Source organism: Sapajus apella, unplaced genomic scaffold (assembly GCF_009761245.1).
Source record: "Sapajus apella isolate SASKATOON/1434 unplaced genomic scaffold, GSC_monkey_1.0 scaffold22, whole genome shotgun sequence".
NCBI lineage: Eukaryota > Metazoa > Chordata > Mammalia > Primates > Cebidae > Sapajus > Sapajus apella.
The window spans coordinates 8,584,435-8,604,287 of NW_022436962.1; the positions used below are offsets into that span (position 1 = coordinate 8,584,435).

General features: G+C 52.5%; 1 protein-coding gene across 31 annotated transcripts in view; it reads left to right on the plus strand.

Annotated features, from left to right (window-relative positions):
• Positions 1–19,853, plus strand: part of NFASC (neurofascin) — a 203,540-nt gene that overhangs the window by 176,121 nt on the left and 7,566 nt on the right. For 16 of the 31 annotated variants that reach the window (XM_032288900.1, XM_032288902.1, XM_032288901.1 and 13 more), the window contains 5 exons: positions 3,264–3,494; positions 7,213–7,329; positions 8,623–8,775; positions 14,426–14,557; positions 17,622–17,691. In XM_032288900.1, coding sequence (XP_032144791.1) covers positions 3,264–3,494; positions 7,213–7,329; positions 8,623–8,775; positions 14,426–14,557; positions 17,622–17,691 — 703 coding nt within the window. Of the gene's footprint in view, positions 1–3,263; positions 3,495–7,212; positions 7,330–8,622; positions 8,776–14,425; positions 14,558–17,621; positions 17,692–19,853 lie in introns of those variants that run through there. The other 15 variants (XM_032288918.1, XM_032288919.1, XM_032288920.1 and 12 more) reach the window with 4 other exon arrangements.

Sequence of the window (19,853 nt, forward strand, 5' to 3'; positions counted from 1 at the left end):
AGGGCCACAGGCCACATGAGACAGTGTATAGTTTTGGGGAAGATGGACTTGGATTCTGGCGCCTGGGGAATGTAGCAGCCACTTCACCTGTGGGAAGGGAGGCCCGTGCCCCTATACTACACGGTATGATGATTCAGGTTAAAAGGCAGTGCTTTCTTTCTTGTTTTGTTTTGAGGTTCAGTCTCGCTCTGTCACCCAGGCTGGAGTGCAATGGCGCGATCTCGGCTCACTGCAACCTCCCCCTACCAACGGTGTTTTCTAATTATGCCTTTTAGATAGTCATGAGAAGGGGCACCTTGTGAGCATCTCATTTCTCAGAAACTATTAGAAAATATACTATCAATAAAGAACTATGGCCAGGCATAGCACTTTGGGAGGCTGAGGCCAGAGAATTGCTTGAGCCTAGGAGTTCAAGACCAGCCTGAGTAACCTAACAAAATCCCATCTCTGCAAAAAATACAAAACTTAGCCAGGCATGATGGACCTGTAGCTGGACCTATAGTCCCAGCTACTCGAGAGGCTGAGGTGGGAGGATTGCTTGAGCCTGGGAGATCAAGGCTAGTGAGCAATGATCACACCACTACACTCCAGCCTGGGTGACAGAGCAAGACCCTGTTTCAATTAAAAAAAAAAAATCATCCAGGCGTGGTGGCTCACACTTGTAATCCCAGCCCTTTGGGAGGCCGAAGTGGGTAGATCATGAGGTCAGGAGATCGAGACCATCCTGGCTAACGTGGTAAAACCCCGTCTCTACTAAAAATACAAAAAATTAGCTGGGCATGGTGGCACGCACCTGTAGTCCCAGCTACTCAGGAGGCTAAGGCAGGAGAATCACTTGAACCTGGGAGGCAGCGGGTGCAATGAGCTGAGATCACACCACTGCACTCCAGCCTGGGCGACAGAGCAAGAGTCTGTCTCAAAAAATAAAGAAAGAAAGAAAGAAATAGGCTGGGCACGGTGGCTCACGCCTGTAATCCCAGCACTTTAGGAGGTCAAGTTGGGCAGATCACAAGGTCAGGAGTTCGAGACCAGTTTGGCCAACATAGTGAAACCCTGTCTCTACTAAAAATACAAAAAATTAGCCAGGCGTGGTAGTAGGTGCCTGTAATCCCAGCTACTCGGGAGGCTTCAAGGAGAATTGCTTGAACCTAGGAGGCAGAGGTTGCAGTGAGCCGAGATCACGCCACTGCACTCCAGCCTGGGCAACGGTGCAAGACTTTGTCCAGTAAATAAATAAATAAATAAAATCAGAGCAGCCCTGTCCAAGTAGACAAAATAATTTCTCCAGGTCCGTTCCAGCAGCACAAGCAGCAGAAAGAGCCCATGTATGTCCATGGTCCCGAGCGTTGGAGCAGGCCTGGGGGAGAACTGACCTTTGCCGCATGGGTCTTTCAGGCTTTTCCATGTACGTGTGCGCATATGTGTGTGTGTGTGCGTGTGTCAGGGGGTGGGGATAAGTGAACTCCCTCCTGTTGAATATTTAGAGTGCTGAGCTTATCGTTCAGGCCTGAGGCCACCCTGGACTGAATTCAGTCCTGAATAAAGAATGTGACAGGGAGAGTTGCCCCTCCGCTCACTCCTCCCCACGTCACCTGATGTCTGTGGGTTGACCAGGGTTTGGGGAATTTAGTATTGTGAGCTTTGCACTTGCCCAGGAACCTCTGGAACATATGGGTCATGGTCAGCTTCCCAGTGTGAGTTCGGTGGCCAGCACCCTTGGGGCACAGTAGTACCTCTGATCTTACTATAGGGAAGCAGGAGCATTCCCTCCTTCTCCAAAGAGGGACTCGTAATATTGGAGACCTCAGGGAATGAAAGGGCTTCTGTTAGGCAAGCTCAGGCCGAGAAGGCTTAGGATCACTTCACTCTCCCTTGAAAAAACTCTCTGGCAACTGTCTCTCTGGCATCCCTCCCTGCCCTAGCCCCTTTCTCCAGGAGATAGGAGGAATACTAGGCAGGAGATATGATTTTTCTGAGAGATTTGAGGCTGGGTGGGATTCCTTGGGAGTTAGAGTTAGCTGCCTTTGTTTTAAAGTCCCTGCCTACTACCACATCAGCATCAACTCTTTTAGAAAGTGGACTGTGGTCAGGTCACAGGAGACTGAGTACAAGGAGGAGAGGTGGTTCTGTCTCTACTTGGCCTCTTTATTCTCATACTCTCAGTTTTAGCAAACATTAGGTCTGCAGGTAAAGACAGGGCAGCCCTTTCCATGACCTTCTATAGCAGGAAAGAAAACCTATGAAAAAGTTGTCACATATATCAACTTAGCCCTCCCAAGCTGACCAACATCCAAGTACAGCTTTGGGTGGGAGATGGGTGTCATGAGAAGGTTAGCCCAGATCTGAACCATTCTGTATGCAGAGAAGAACCCAGGGTGCGCCTCACTCTGCCCGGGACTCCTCTGTCTACTGTGGGCTGGGAAGGTGGTGCTGCCAAGTGCAGGCCACACTGTCATTCCATGAGTGTCCTCTTCCCATGTTCTCATGTGAACAAAGAGCACTTGGGGTGCCTGGACCCAAACTTCCTAGAGAGAAAGGCAGTTACAAGAAGTCACTTTGGATTGGGGTGGTTGCAGGAAGGGCCACCATTGAGCAGAGAAGGGAAAGAGAGGGAGGAGAGGCAGGGGAATGACTGATGAAGGCCAAGCCGGGAGAGGGCAAGGGCAGCCAGGGCGCCGTGCAAGGGTCACCTGCGCGGAGTGGAGATTGTTCCCTCTCTGTCATCGGGTTTGGGTGGCTGTTTGGGCTCGTGCAGGCATGACAAAGGGTGATTTGGGAGTGGATGGTTGGGAATGGCAGGCCGACCTATGCCTCTACTGGATGGGGCCCCGCCGCCTGCCCACCTCTAGGCTGGGGCTGCAGGGCTGGACCCAACTGGTACTGCTTGGGCCAGCGTCTGGGTGGCATCTGGCCAGTGTTTGGCCTGGGGCTCCATGCCATCCCTGTGGTCTGAGCGATTCAGCGCGTGTCCCCTTCCCGTCTCATCCTCACACATCCTCAGCTGGGTGCATGCTGGGTGCTTCGAGACACGCAGACCATGAGAAGAAAATGAAACACACGCAGGGCTTCATTCTCTTCCTCTCCCATGGTTGTGTCTTCCGTTGCTGCGACCCGTCTGACCCAGTCCGTTATGCTTGGGGAGGTTCCTGATGACTAAAGCCCCATCTCCTCACCGGGCTGCCTGCCTTGCACGCGGGGGCCGTGTGTCCAGGCTGGGCACAGCCAAACCAACCGGACTCGGCTGTTTTACATTTCCCTCTCAGCTCCTCCCACATTGCCCCCGACTACCGTGGGTGCGACGGGCGCTGTGAGCAGTACCGATGCTACTGCCATTGCTGCCACCACCGAAGCCACAACAGCCCCCATCATCCCAACTGTCGCACCTACCACCATCGCCACCACCACCGTCGCCACAACTACAGCCACTGCCGCCACCACCACCACCACGGAGAGTCCTCCCACCACCACCTCCGGGACTAAGATACACGAATCCGGTACTGCGCATTGCCCATGCTCCCCATCCCCTCCTGGCCCACCTCCCCAGTGCTCTCCAGACGAACCCACAGGATCCCCCCGATAGGAGGTGGGGCCTGGGGTGGTGTTTTACCAGCACCTCCCTTTGTGTTTTCTTTGGAAACTCATCCATGACTAGATGCTCGGTCCAGTAGCCTGGAGGCCCAGATCTCCCCAACCTGGCCCCGACACACATACTCCTTGGTTGGCCCCCCACCATTCAGTACCCCCCATTTTAGCCTCAGATCCCTGTTCCTTACCAGAGGGCCAAGCTCCTTGGGCAGGGCCCCCAGGTTCCAGATGTCAGGACCTCTGGCTACATGTCAGGCAGTCAGCTCAGGGCCCAGCACTCCAGAAGGAAGACAGTGTGAGGAGGGAAAAGGACCGGGCACTGTACAACCGGCCTGCGGGGGTTTCCTGCCCTGGCCATGTCTCAGCCTAGAGGCAGAGCAGCAGGGAGTGGCTGTGCCAGGCAGCTCTGTTCCCAGAACCCCTGCTCCTCCCTTGTCTCTCTTCCCGAGAAGAACACTTACAGACTTTGGCAAAGTCAGAGCTTCCAGGAAACTGTATTATTGCCAAGGAGTCCCTCAATGCCCATTCACGTTCCCCATGGCCTCAAATGCAGGCATGGGGGGAAAATTACAGGCATTCTCAGGGCCCCTGGTAAGCATCGATCCCAGGGCCGGTACGCTGAGCCAGGAGACTGCAATGTTCCTGTATCATGCAGCCAGGCCAGGAAGCTCTGTTCTTCCAGTTCGGGGAGCCCCCCGGGGAATTCAGTGATAATTCCAGGCACTGAGATCAGTCTTATTACCTACAAGGGGAGGGTCTATAGCTTCCTGAGCCCACAGGCCAGCTATCAACTCAGCCTGAGGCGGCCAGCAGAGCTGGCAGGAAGCACCCAGAACTCTTCTGCAGCAGCTGTAGAATCGTAGGCCCCACTGGGCACCACCTTTGTCTCCTGAGCAAGTCCCTTCCCCTTCCATGGCCTCCCTTCTCCCACCCTGCTCTGCTTTTCTCGGCCTCCTGAATGAGGATGGTGGTTTAATGGACATGAGAGGATTTTGTTTTTAACTCAACGACATGGAGTTCAGGGAGCGGTCAGGGGAGACGAGATGCACAGCTGCCGTGGGCTCCTGAGACCCTGAAAGTGCTGGTGTGCTTCACGGGCACCCTCTAGAACTTAACAGACACTCTAGGAAAAAGTCGGCTGAGGAGGAACCTGCCGGGGTATTAGAAGCTACAACCAGCGGGTTGGTGATTGATGTTCTTTGTGGCCATGGTGAGGCATCTTTTTCATTAAAGTGGAGCTTTGTGTCCTACAAGGGCTATGAGTGCAGAGAAAAGATGAACCAAAAATGAAGGAAGGAAGTGGAGCTTGCTGCCCCGCGAAGACTTCCTTGCCTTCTGAAAGACCGGCCTCGTTGCCGCATAGGCCCAGCCCCCCTCCAGACTCTCACTTCCCAGGTTCTGTGTCTGAAACACTGCAGAGCACGTGGCCATGGCCTTGATCTTATCTAGACCTTGGGAACACCCCTCAAACATCCCCACCCCCCTAATTGCGGCAGAATGGCTGTCTAGGACTTTAACAATGAATTTTCACCTTTTTCGCGCCTTATATTTTGGGAAAAGATGTTTCATAAGTTCACTCTTAGGGTGAAATAGGCCTTTTTACTTGTCCTTAGCTTGTCTTTTCAGATTTCAAGGGAGATTCCCTAATTCTTGCATTCTAGGAGTGAGCGAGACAACCCATGCTCCCCTTCCTGACCCTTTCCATGTTTCTAAGGTGTTGCTATCTCACGTTCTTGGTCTGTCTCTTTGAACTTTCGAGTGCTTTTGTGTCATCATCCTGATCTCTCTGTGGCAATGCCTTCCTCCAACTCCCACCTCTAAATCATCTTGGCTTCCCATTGCCTTTTCTAAAAGAATCCCTATCTTCATCACCCTTAAGACAGCCAGATTTGAGTCAATTTCGTATTGGTGGCCAAACTGTTTAAACACAAACTCTCTAGCTATTTACAGAGCTCAGAGCTGAGGAGGAAGGAACTCAAGTCCCCAAATCATGACTAATCATAATTCATTCTCACTAGCAAGAGCCATGAAATTGTAAGGAGCTGGGATTTGGGATGGCTTCAAGTAACCAGGACAATTGAAGCATCTGGCAGACAGGCAAAGAAGCCTACGTTCTGCCCTCCCCACGTTGCCATCAATGGAATCACTTCCTTGGCTCCGCACTTAATACAAATCATATTCACCTGGGGCAACCAATGCCTGACAAGGTTGTAGTGCAGAAGGCACCTCTTTGAAGTGAAAACCAGGAGATCTTTTATCACTTCCCCAGCCCTGCAGGCTCAATCACATGTCAAATAGATAATGAATAAATGCATCACCAATGTACTCTATTCATTTATTTTTGAAAGTGAGGTGGTGACAGTACCCCCTTGCATGCTAATAAAATATACAGAAACCACACCTGTGAAGTCTTTGAAATACAAGCTTCATGCTAGTACTCCACTATTAAATCTTTGCTGGAAAATGGGGTAACCAGACTGCTGGGACTCTTGAAAAATGATTACGTTTGAAGATTAGTGCCATTCTCCTGTACACACGCTACGGTTTCAGACAGCACCATGGCTTTGATAACGTGGCTCCCAGCTCATAGGAGCTTGATAATTAATGTCCTCTATGTTGCCTAGAGATCAGGCGTGAAAATCTTGGTGGTGCTGAAAAGCTGACAGAACAAGATTCTTCTGATATCTGGATCACTGAGGGCTGGTTGTCAAGGAGTTATCTTCTCTTGGTCCCACCCAGTCCCCAAGTGGGAGAGGAAGGGTTCATGTGGTCTTTGCTTTGGGCCCCTGAGATTCTAGGCTTTAGACAATCTGAGGCTGTTAGACACATCAGCCAGGCTCTCTCTGACCAAGATCAGCCCAAGACCAGCCTCACCTGTCTGGATCACCATTCTATTCCAGCTTCAAAAGCCCATCCTTCCTGCAAATCTCATCAAGACTCTTGGTTTTTAAAGATAACCCTCTCCTTCCTGCAGCACTTCCATGCTTGAAGGGGAAGGGGCTGACACACATCTCCTCTGTGGAGCCTCCTCCTCCTGGCCACACGGCCTTACATGACAAGGGATCTGAAAAGGGAATAAGTCCAGGTTAGAGCCTTAAATGGCACAGATCAAAACCCACTCTTTCTACAAAAGTCAGCCAGGCGTGGTGGCGGGCGCTTGTAATCTCAGCTACTCGGGAGGCTGAGACAGGAGAATCTTTGATCTTGGGAGGTGGAGGTTGCAGTGAGCTGAGATTGCACCACTGCACTCCAGCTTGGGCAACAGAACAAGAGTTGTCTCAAAAAAAAAAAGAAAAAAAAAACCACTCCTTCATTCCTAACCCTACCTGTGTGGACACGTAGACAGTTTCCAGCTCTTCCTCAGTCCTCCCAACTGCACCTGCTTGTCCCTGGACAGCGACCTCTGGCCTGGCCACCAAGGCTGCAGCTTGGAGCTCTGTCAGGACCTGTGCACAGCCATTTCTGACTCTCCCCTTTCCTAGATGATCGTGTGTACGTGTGTGCGTGCGCGAGCGTGGGCATGTGCGTGCATGCACACGCTTGTGTGCATGTGTGTATGTATGTGTCTCCATGTCTCTGGTGCCACTCCCCCCTCATCACTAACTCCTCTTCTAACCCGTCCACCAGCCCCCGATGAGCAGTCCATATGGAACGTCACGGTGCTCCCCAACAGTAAATGGGCCAACATCACCTGGAAGCACAATTTCGGGCCCGGAACTGACTTTGTGGTTGAGTACATTGACAGTAAGCATTGCTGTGCGGGGTGGTGGTGGCGGCAGCGGCGGCGGCAGCAGCGGCGGGTAGTGGTAGATGCCATTAAAGAGATCCTGTAAACTCCCTCAGGCTCCGAGAGGCCTTTTAGCCTGGCTTAATTGTGGCTTAATGAAATCGATATGCACTCAGGTGGCAGTGACGTGGGAGGAGCAGGCTCAAGGAGAAGGAAAGGGGCTTCTCAAGCCATTAGTGGAGGTCTAGGGTTGCATGTCTGTGGAGGACCTGTGTAAAGAGCCCTTCATTCATTTCCTGCCCAGGATGAGGGCTCTGAGTAGCCCCCAAATGAGCCAAATCTCTCCTCTGCATTGATCTCCTTAACTCAGGCTCCACTAGACAAGCTGGGCCAGTTCACAGACCTGGGCTACAACCCTGCTTTGCTCCCAGAGCAATGCCAGTGGGCTCCAGTCAGAGCCACAGACCAGAGCCATTTGTCCCAGCTGATGGCTTGAGCTGAGCTGCTCACCCTTTACTGGAGCTTGGAACCAAGGGTACAGATTCATTGGACTGCAGAGTGTGGCCTCTGAGTGAAGGTCCCTGTTCCTATGGGGCAAACCCACCATCTTGGCCTCTTTAGTATGTGCTCTAAGCAATTAAGGCAACTAGCCCCGTCAGCAAATCCACCTGTCCCAGCCTGCCCAAAGACCTCTCAGGAGGGAGCAAAGCTGACTTAGTCCTCCCTGGTTGGGGGAGGAGTTCCTCCATTCTGGACTACACAGTTTGGTCCATACTTTTTCAGCTTCCCACCACCCCCATTCACCCTTCAGCCTACATGCAAAGGCACACACTTTTCCTGATGTGGGATTTCACCACATGGTGGGAAATGAGAGGTGAAACTAAGAGTGAGAGCCAAGAGGCAGAGTCCCAGCTCATCTCCAGTTTCTCTGAGGGATGCTAACTGGCTCTCTGGCCCTCACCAGCCAGATCCATGTGAAAAGTTAATCTCTTCCAGGGCAACAGAGCGTCTGCCGACAAGATGAGAGTTTAAGGAAGTAGGTCATGATATGTCTAGTGTGAAGAATGGTGAGGAAAGAGAACTTCAGGAGAAGGGTGTCCCCAGCTGAAGGGTCATTTAAAAGTCAGTATTGCATGGACAGGCATGGGGAAGCTGCCTGGAACCCTCCCAGTCTGTACCGCAGACTGCACCAGCTGTTCCCTGGTCCCTTCCCCCACACTTTTTCCCTTTGACAGGTGACCAGGACCTAAGCACTGGCTCTCCAGCTCCTGGTGCCTGGCTCTAGGCTGACTGAGGTTTCTGTTCCCCAGGCAACCATACGAAAAAAACTGTCCCCGTTAAGGCCCAGACTCAGCCTATACAGCTGACAGACCTCTATCCCGGGATGACATACACGTTGCGGGTTTATTCCCGGGACAACGAGGGCATCAGCAGTACCGTCATCACCTTTATGACCAGTACAGGTGAGAGGGGACCTGGCCTGGCCATCCCCTGCGAGCATGGGGCATTTCATTCTCATCCTCAGCTTCCTGCTTGCCTCTCTCCTCGGAAAGAAGACTGGTCCCCACCCCATTTCCCACCTTGCATGGCGTGTCTCCGCTCTTATTATGCATCAGCTGAAGGCTCCCAAGAAGCCAAGGGGAACCCCATGTGCATGCTTAGCGGAGAGGAAACAGTTCTGTTTCTGGCCCTGTGGGGATCCAAAGGAAACAAAGGATCGTTTAATGACAACAGAGAACACTTGGCCCCCTGCTCTGCCTGGTGTGTGTGCACACTTGGTCACTGTCCATGGGTCTGGGGGCTGCAAGAGCAGTACAGCCCGGCCTGTGTGCAGGATCCCTTCACGCAGGGTCAGGGGATAGGGCTGTCGCAGGGCCTTGATCTAGAAATCGCCCTGGGAGATCAGTGCCTGTGTTACTCCCTTGCCACCATTATGTGTTGTTCAAAATTTCAAAGTGACACAACTTGTTTGGGGCTTTGTTTTTGTCCCGTTTGCCTCGTCCTAAACGGAGGTGACTTTTTGTCATGCGAGGAGAGGGGAAGAAGCTCTCCAGGACTGAACAGTTCTGGCTCTATAGTGGCTTCAGCTGTGGATGAAGAAACATCTTCCTTGTGCCAAATGAACAGGCCAGCTGGGACTCAGCAAAGCGTACAGGGTTCAGCAGTCTCTGCTGGTAGGGGTGGCTGGCAGTCCGGATACTTACAAGGCACTGGCTGGTCTGAGTGTGTGTACCTTTAAACTCAGCCGAGCAGGCTGCCAAGTGGCCTGTATGCTAAGCCCCGGAGCTAATGGTAAGGGTGTGGAAAGAGATTAAGAGAGAAAGGGATCATACCTTGCCCCCAGGGGATATCCTAATCAGATGCAGGTCATTAAATACACAGGATACGGGAGGGGAGAAAACACACAGTGATTTATATGAACTTCTGAATGTTGACTTAAATATTCATTACTCCTCCTGCACCTGGCCCTGCGAGGCTGATCCTGGTAGCTTGCATCTTGGGAGTCCCTGCCCATCTGTGTCCACGTCTCACCCCACCCCCTCTCGCCTAGTCTGTCCTGGACCAGCATCTTGTCTTCCTCCCTGTGTCTCCCCCAGTCCTGCGCATTTGCATGCCATCAATTCTCAGAGCGTCTGAGAGTCGGGCTCGCTGATTGAGGCTAGCCAGGCCAACTCAGGCAGGATGTCTGAGTGAGTGGCTAGGCTGTCCTGTCACAAGGGGAGCCAGGCCAGGTAGCTGGACAGTGGACCGAGCAGAGCAGGTGGCTGGACTCTGTCTAGCCCAGACGAGGTCCCAAGCTGTTGCTCACTGGTATGTGCATTGGATTTTGCTTCATTACATACTTGAGTCCAGCACAGCGGCAAAAAGCAAAGATGATATTTGAGAATAGAGTTCCATCCTAGGGAAGACTGCCAAAACCAGGGCAGCCTGCTTTCAGAGTCTGACTTCTCCAGGTGCTAAGCCCTAGGGCTGTGGGTGAGGGCTCAGGCTAGAGAGCCAGAGAAAATGGACCAGTCCCTGCCCTCGAAGGGTGTCCTAATCTGATTTGGGGTATTAGGCACCCGATGGAAAAACAATTGATACTATGTATGCTTCTGAACCTAAAGACTCATTTCTCTTTTCCTGCTTGATGGAAAAGCTCATCCTGATAACTTGCTTTCCAGTGATGAAGGACTCAGCCCTGATGAGTCTTCCCTGATCCCTCCCAGCGAGAGCTGGAGTGGGCAGGTTAACCAGCCCAGCTCTGAGTACATAGTGTCCAGTTCTCTCACAGGCTGGCTGGAAATTACTGTCTGCAAACCACATAGGGAAAAGAAAATATTTTCACTTTCTGAAGTCTGTGAGCATGTGTCCATATCCTTCAAAAATACACACTCTCTTTCCTGTGGGTGGACTCCCGAGCCAGGTCCATGCAACCTCAGGGTCCTGTGTTTCACCAAAGCAAGAACTCATGAGCATCTCTGTGCCCTGACCACTGGTCATTTAGACAACCACAGGCTGTCGCTTTAGTCTGCAGACTTGAACGCGCTACAGCGTTCAGGAAGGAAATGGAAGGAAACCCCTGGGAAGGCTGACAGCCTCTCTGATCCTCACCAGAAAAGTCCCAATGGGAAGTTAATCACATCCTTGAAGTGTTTGAAGCCAAAGAGACCTGAGGGGCTACAAACACATAACCCTGGACTCCAAGAGGCCTGCCAGCCCTTCTGTGCTAGGTAGGGGCAGGACAGGGTAAGGCAGGAGGATGCTGGATGCTGAGAGGGGGCCAGCAGTCAGATAGCAGCCTGCCTCAGACCTCAGGAGAGCAGGGAGCAGGGCCTCAGGGGACCTGAATGCAGTCAGCATTTCTGTGTTTGGGAGAAGCATCTCCTCGGTAGACCTAGGATGGCACAAGGTGTGGAGAGGTGTCAAAAGGTTCTTAAGTAAGAACAGCCAAGCCAAATTGTATTTGGGGAAAATCCATCCCTATGATATTTATTAACCTATCCCTATTTCTAGAACACAGTTTTCTGCAGACTTTGAGTGACTGGCCTTTCTTCCCTGGCCAAACCCAATTCCTACCAATTAGAATTAGGAGTCATGAGAGCTGTCAGCTTTGCAGGTGTATTGCCTGTTTCTGAGTGGGTGTTGCAGGGTGAGGTGTGGAAGGCACACAGAGCATGATTTCTAGTCCCGTGTAAGAGGTGTGTGGGCCAAGAGGATGCTGTGCTGGCTCCTGTCAGTTATAACTGAGGGTGGCGAGTGCAAATGCACCCTGGTCTTTGCACATTGATGTTACTGGATCCATTAGGAATCTTGAAACAAGTTTAATAGTCCCACTGAGTGTGGCGTTGACAGTCGAAGATAATTGCTCTGGGGCCTTGCTAAAATGCCTTCCTCTCAGAGGCCAATTCTTGGGGTCCCATTGTAAATGTGATCATTATCTCCTAAATTTCTCTTGGTCCTTGAAAAACTAAATCGCTTTGATGGAATGTGATTGAGCCCCGCTTACCCCAGATCCCGCTTGGTTTTGAACAGGCTTCTGTGTCCAGACTTCACAGGAAATTCTTTGACCTTTTCAGTAAGGACAGGAGGTAACATTTGAACTTCACCTGGTACGTCAGGAATGAAAAGCCACATTTGCTTCCTAATGGCCCATGTGGCCCCTTTCCCCTGGAATGATGGCTTTCTTTCCCAAGAGGAAGGAAGTCTTGTGGAGGCAGCCGTCAGGGCGCATCAGAACAAGCACCAGGAAGATGGGGTGCAACTAGGTCATTGACTAGGTGGTTGCAGACACACAAACCAACCTCCTTGCAAAAGGTGGGTACAACTCTCCAGACACATGCTGAAGTAACTCCTTCACCCCAGTGCCAGGTGCAGCACATGGGCAAGGCCGCATCCATATGACCCTGGCTGACATCGGGGGAACCTAAATCCGTATGCCAGGTTAACTGTATTATAGGAAGATTAAGTTGACCCATTAATCAATAAGTAGTCGCTGAGTACTTGTTCTGTGACCAGCATTGTGCCAAGTACTAGGACGCCAAAAAGATCCCCTGTCCTCAAGACTTTAATAGTGTAATTGGAAACCCAGGATGGGGCCCAGGAAATGGAACAATTAACTGTTCCACTGCACGGAGTGGCTGGGGGTGAAATCGGAGTTCAGAGGCGGTGTGAGTTAGAGCAAGGGGAGAGTCCGGGAGGAGGGGTAGAGTGTGCAAAGGCGGTAGTGAGCTAGGAGGGCAACAGCCTGGGCTTTCTTGGGCAGGAAGGGCAGGATGCTCGGAAAGGAGACTGGAGCGCCCAGAAGGTGAGGCTTGGGAGCTCAGCCCCCCCAGGTGGGGGTTGGGGAGAGGGGCTTTGTTTAAGCTGGGAAGGTTCGAAGACCTCTCTGGGGAGGTGCCAGTTGCCAAGGCAGCCATGAGAAGAAGGAGCAGCAGAAGCAAAGGCGCTGCAGTAGGAATGAGGGCGGCCAGCGTGGCTGGAGCGTAGAGCGTGAGGAAACAGTGGCGGGAGTTAGGACTGGAGAGATGGCCAGAGCCTGCTCTGATGGAGCTGACAGGTCAGGATAAGGAATGAAGAGTTCTCTTTAATCACAATAAGAAGCTTTGGAGAGTGAAAGCAAGGAAGTGATTCAATCCTGCATGGGGGTCGGAAAGGATCACTGTGACACTGTGGCGGGGGCCTGCTGGGAGCAGGAGTGGAAGCAGCCTGCATAGGCCATGATACTCACAAGCGTGTTCTCACAGGGGTCGACTGCTTTTCAGCCCAGGGCTGCCCTGGGCAGCCAGAATGCAGAGGGCACTTGTTCATCAGTCCTAACCCCGTATGGAGAACTTTCTTGGTGCAGTGCCCTTGGCTGGGCACTGGGAAGACTGTAAAAACAGTTTCTGCCCCCAAGAGGAGCAAAGGGTGGGCTCGCCCTTGCCCCCAGATAACTGCCTCACTAATGGCCTGTGCTGAAGACCTGGGGGCGCACGTGCTGTGGCCCTCATGCTGTTCCCTATGCTCCTGTTGTGTGCCTCTCCCCAGGTGTCTCCAGGCTGGCTGGCTCCAGGGCTACTTTGTGTGTGTTCAGTTCCTTTGATCCTTCCCTTCTGTCACAGAGTCTGGAGTTCTGCATTTCAGGAGGGGTCGCTTTTGTTCAACTCCAGTCAGTAGAAAGAATAAGGGCATGTTGGTACTGACCACACCCTCCTCCCAAACTCAAACCCAGCCATTGGGCCATCAAGAACACCCTCACATGACTCCCGAGCACCTGTTCTTCAGGCCCTCCTGCAGGCCTTTCAAATCACAAAGGGATCTGCCCCCTTTGAAACAGGTCTCCACATATGCTGGGCATGGACAGAGAGGGATTCACTGTCACTGGCTGGAGGGGTCACATCGGCTTGTCACAGACCAGCAGGGGTCACCCTGTGTGGAGGAGTCTGGAAGTGGCATGGACTGGAGCAGAAGGCACAGCCCCAGCCCCTGCCCCACATGGCTGCTGACCTGGCCAGGGCTACCCACATCAGGATTGCCTTTGCTGTCAGGAAGCGCATGATCTACTAGAGAGATGTGAAAAGACAGGGCATCCTGGGCCTCCACTTGGTCCAGTCCCCACCCTTAGGAAGCGTGGATGGCTCTGGAGCCATGCTCTGGGCAGGGATGCTGCTCTGCGTCTGCACAGCCTGCAACGCTGTTCTCAGCAAGTTTTTTGCAACATTTCTTGATAAGTAGCATCCGGCCCCTATTTCTCACCTGGGGCTCATCCATGGGGAATCATACTTCCCTGGCCAATCTGTGGCCGTCCCTCAGTCCCCACTAGGCTGTGACCAGCCCTCTGGTTTGCAAGAATGCCATGCCTCGTCCCTAGGACACTTCCCCCTTCCTAAAGGACCTGTTCAGCCTTCTGCTTCTTATTTGCTCCTTGTACCCCTTTCCTTTGCTTCTTTTCTGATCTTTTGACCTTGGCTCTTTAATTATTTTCTTTTTGTCCTTTAGCGGGGTAGTTTGGGCCAGAGGGCTGCTAGGTGGTAGCGTTAGGCTCCAGGAGAAACATCCACGTGAAATAGCTGAAGTTCTTCCCTCCATCTCCCTCCTCACCATCTCCCCCATGAAATCATTCACGGGTTTGCTTCTGGCCCTCCCCGCCAGCTTACACCAACAACCAAGCGGACATCGCCACCCAGGGCTGGTTCATTGGGCTCATGTGTGCCATCGCCCTCCTGGTGCTGATCCTGCTCATCGTCTGTTTCATCAAGAGGAGTCGTGGCGGCAAGTACCCAGGTGAGATGTGTGAGAGGCGTGGGCTTACAGGGCAGGGCGCTTTCCTGCGAGTCTCCAGGTCTCCAGCCAGATCCGGGCACTGTGTTCTCTCAGTGAAGCCAGCCCTTGCCAAGCTTGGAAATACAGTCCTCTTGCCTGTGCTGTGCATCTTCGAGCTGCCAACAAGCACTTGAGTTAATTAAGTTCGCCTGAGGTGGGCGGATGGCACAGTCCAGGCAGCCTCAGAGAGGGGATGGAAGGAACCCTGGCTCCTATTAAGAATGACCTTTCCTCCCCTTGATTCACCACCCATCTGCTCTGTAAATTGGCTTTTTTTCAGCCTGAATCTCATTAGGATCCTGTGTCCTGGGGAAGGAGAAAGGAAGAAAGGCATTTTCTCTAACCATGTCCCAGAGAATGGGGAGTGGAGGGGTCTAGGGAGAAGCAGCACCCCCATGAGAGACTTCCAGAGGTGGGCACTCAGCAGGACGACGGTGTAACCACCGATATCACTAGCAAGGGTCAGAAGCTCCAACGCAAGGAGCAGGGAGACGCTGAGGGTGGATGGCATTGGTAGGGACCCACATGGCCTTAAAGAGCTTTGGGCTTCCCTATAGTCCCAAGGAGGCCTCAAGATCCTTCAGCCCCTGGCCGGGAACAGTGACTCACACCTGTAATCCCAGCACTTTGGGATGTCAAGACAAGTAGATCACTTAAGGTCAGGAGTTTGAGACCAGCCTGGCCAACACGGCGAAACTCCGTCTCTACTAAATATTTGAAAATCAACTGGGCGTGGTGACAGGTGTCTGAGGTCCTAGCTATTCAAGAGGCTGAGGTGGGAGGATCACCTGAGCCTGGGGAGGTCAAGGCTACATGAGCTGTGCTCGTGCCACTGCACTCTAGCCTGGGTGACAGAGTGAGACCCTATCTCACATAAATAAAATTTTTAAAAAGAGCCTCCAGATGGTGGCTCATGCCTATAATCCCAGCATTTTGGGAGGCTGAGGCGGGTGGATCACTTGAGGTCAGGAGTTCGAGACCAGCCTGGCCAACATGGTGAAACCTCATCTCTACCAAAAATATAAAAAATTAGCTGGGCGTGGTGGCAGGCACCTGTAATCCCAGCTACTTGGGAGGCTGAGGCAGGAGAATCGCTTGAACTGGGAGACAGAGGTTGCAGTGAGCCAAGATTGCACCATTGCACTCCAGCCTGAGTGACAGAGTGAGACTGTCTCAAAAAAAATAAAAATAAAAAAAGATCCTCTAGCCCAGACAGACCAAGGTCAAGGACAAGGACCTCTTGCATTCTTGTTTCTGAAAATATTGATTGTTTTTCACACAGGGGCAAGAGAGCCATCTGTCTGTGATGGGGTGGGTAGGGTGACAGGAGACAGGATAATGGATGACCCTGAAAGCAAAAATCTGGCTGGACTGCAGGAAGAAATTTCTCCCTCCCCAGAAAGCCCCATCACCAAACACACCCGTGCTCCCCAAATGCTTCCTTCTCTCCATCTCTTAGAACAGGTCCTCCCCCAGGACCCCCCTAAAACTCAACACAAAGGAAACAGAAGAGAAAGGAGACTCAATTCTTTTTTATTCCCCATGCTCAAGTACCCACAGACTAGGACTCTGAACAGCTGTGCCTTGACTTGAGTGAGGGAGGGCAGGAAATGACTGTCCCTTACTGGTGAGCGATGCTTTCTTCCAATCTCTCCTGCTGTGTTGGGCTTGTCTGGTTCTGTAGGAGACAAAGCCTGAGTTAGTGAAAAGGCTGCCTCCTCCATCTGATGGTAAGACTTGGGTGGACTAAGTTCACGCCTGTTCCAGGTGGAAGTAGAATACCGGAAGAACCCAGCAAATCAGCTCTGAGCTATCCTTTGCCCTTTCAGAAAGTGTCTCATTCCAAAAAGTGTTTCAAAACTACCTCTTGCCCTCCAGCTGCAGGGTAAGCCCCTCTTCCCTTAATAAGATAAGTGAACCAGCAGCCACAAGCCCCGGGCGTCAGCCTTCCCTCCAGTCTTCATTCAGTCACTAATTAGTTACGTTATGTGTTCTTCGCCTCTCAGGTGATCAGTTTCCCATACCCAACACGGGGATGATTATCCGCCTTGTATCTCAAGAAGGATACATAGGCCAGGCACGGTGGCTCACGCCTGTAGTCCCAGCACTTTGGGAGGCCAAAGCGGGGAGATTACTTGAGGTCAGGAGTTCAATACCAGCCTGGCCAACATGGTAAAACCTGGTCTCTACTAAAAATACAAAAATTACCTGGGCATGGTGGCTGGTGCCTGTAATCCCAGCTATTTGGGAGGCTGAGGCATGAGAAGCCCTTGAACCCAGGAGGCAGAGGTCACAGTGAGCCAAGATTGCACCGCTGCAAAAAAAAAAAAAAAAAAAGGATACATAAAGAAGCTTTCATGTAAGCACCTGCTGTGTGTCCGCCTCTGTGCTGTGCACTAGGGATACCAGAGGTAAAATGATCTCTCCTCAAGGACACTGCAGATGACATAGAAAGAATGAGCACAGCACAAGACAGGGCCTTGGCTGAATGCTCCCACGTTACAGAGGAGGTGGAGGAAAGGGGGCACGCCAACAAGGGGGGTCACAGAGAAGAGACACTTTCCATCCCATTGGTGTGTACGGCACACAGACCTCCAGCCTGGAGGAAAGAACCAGCCTTCTGTGATGGGCATGAGAAATGTGCACAAACAGTTACACCACAGAGCAGAACAAGAAAGGTGCAAAAAGTGGCTTGTTTATCTTTGGCAAAGGAAGTGATCACATGTGTATTGTCTTTTGGGGAGACTTCATGGAGATTTGGTTGGGGGAGCTTGGTGGGAGGAGATTTCTGTTGTTAGCAGAGATGTAAAAGACCCCTGGGGCTGAGAAGGAGGTGGCAGAATCAACTTGGCAACTGATTGAGTACAGGAAGCAAAAACAAGGGAGGTGTCTATGGCGCCTTGTTAAAAAAGAATGCCAGTGAGCCCAGGGCGGTGCCTTCTGGCCCTGCATTCAGGGAGCCCTGGAGAGCAAGAGCGTGTACTTAATCATTGTGTCTGTGTCTTTGCTTCTCTTCTTGACCAAGTACGAGAAAAGAAGGATGTTCCCCTTGGCCCTGAAGATCCCAAGGAAGAGGATGGCTCGTTTGACTATAGGTGCGTGATCTCCCTCCTCCTCTCTGGAGCAGGCTGTCCTCACCATCCCTGAGGCACCACCCTCACCGACGAGCAGCTCCGCTTGGCTGAAAGGCCATGAGTAGTTGTCCTTGCCCATTGAGCTGTCACTCTGCCTCTCTGGCGGCACCGTGGTGGAGAGCACGTGCTGCTGAGTTTACTCAGAGAGGCTTCTCATCCTGAGAGTGCCAGACAAGGCTGCCCCCCAGGAGACACTGCCCAACGCATGCACGCGTTTGTTTGATGAACGGCATTTCTTTCAGTCAACTGCACAGCTCAAACACATCAAGCTCCCTGTTTATGTCTTTCCACCTTTTCACTCTCACCACGAGCCCCAGGACCCTCTTGCTGTGAGATAAGCTCAGCTCTCAGGCTGATTCTCTGCCCACACTCCACCCCTAACCCTGAAGATAATGACCCTGGGAGGCTGTGCTGTCTTAAAGCCTCAATGAGTGAAGGTGGGGTGATTCCAGGTCATTTCTCCATGAACTTGGCGCTATCTTTGGGCTCGAGATCAGAATGGGCCTGGGAAAGGTATCTGGTCCAGTGTCCTATGCCCCGATAAGAGGACTGAGGCCCAGATCAGGAAGCGAGTTGTCTAAGACTTTTCCACGCTTACCAACCAATGAGTTAGTGCCAGAGCTGGGAAAGCCTGGGGCCGCACTGTTCTATACTTCTATACCCGTGCTCCCTGTCCTTCCTGGATGCGTCTTCGTATCTAGGCTTAACAATGCTGTTGTCTGTCCATGGTGATAGTATGTTCTGAGCTGAGGGAAGATGCAGGGTGGGCTGTGGCGTGTCATTCCCAGACCAAGTGCTATGGGAGAGAATGTCTGATGAGAGTTCTCCCTCCACACGCCACCCAGTTACTGCCTGGGCCTAGATCCCCATGTCCTCTGCTGCAGTCTCCTTTTCCTGTCCTGGGCCTCTGCCACTCTGCCCATCAGCCTGGCAGGCATAATCAGATCAATGGGTGGCAGAGCCACTGCCCCCACAGGAGCCTGCCTGGCAGCTCATGGGCCATGACCGTCCATCCAGTCCCGACATCCCCATGAGCCTCCCAAAAGGGCAGGCACAAGAGGCCCCTTCCCACCTTCCCTGGCAGACCCCGGCTTCCCCATGGGCTGAGACTTCCCTGGCTTTTTGTTCCAAAAGCCACAGGAATTCTCCCCCCGACTCAGTGCAGCCAGAGAGGAGGGGCATGGACCTCCCCCAATACCAGGCTGGGCAACCTGCCCTGCAAGGAGCTGCTTCCTCGTGCACCTCTCCTGCCCCAGACACCAAAGCTGTCGGGCAAAAACCCCTGCCTCCTCCTCACAGCTACTGATGCTGGGTCTTCGTGCACAGGAGCGTGCCTTGGCTGCACCGCCACACGTACACAGTCTTCTGCTCGGGCTCTAGAAGGTCTGCAGCGTCCATCCTAGAGCCCTCCCTTGGATGAGTCTAAGAGCCCTAACCTGGGAAAAGACTCAGATTCATACATCAAAGGAAGAGCTAAGTTTCTAGTGGGGATAGGCCTGGGGCGAGGAGTGTGGTTCTTCTCACTCCAGGTCGTGGCTGAGTGGCTGACCACTTTTCCCGTGGGGTCCCCTCTGTTTTTCTCCCCTATGTCTGTCCACCTGGACCTTGAAGGTATCTCTGAAGCTAGGCCAACAGGTGGCCAGACCAGGACCACCCCTAATCACTCTGGTCTCTTTCAAGCTTCCCTTAGGAGAGGTCTGTTATTTTCAGACCTAGATCCCCTATTCCCTCCACAGCCTGGCAAACTACAGACCTCTCCCCTGCCCCTCCCGCTGGCTGGGCTGTCGCTCTCCAGTGGTTGCACGTAGCTTAGCTGCCTGGACCCAGGGGAAGAATTCCCACATAGCACAGTCCTCATGCCCCTGCACATGGCGTAGAGGGCCCAGGGAAGGGGTGCATGCCAACAAGACCTGCAAGTATGGTGAGGAGCCTGGCAGTTCCCCTCCTCCAGTTGGCAAACAGTGACTTCCACTTCCTGCACAGACAGCACAGCCCCAGAAAGCTGCCTCTCTCACACTGTCTCTCAGTGCACGGCTGCCCCATGAATACAGTTAGGCTGGACTCATGGGGCAGCTCTGGCAGGGTGGGCTAATTGCTTTCCGTCTTCTAACACAGCCCCAGCC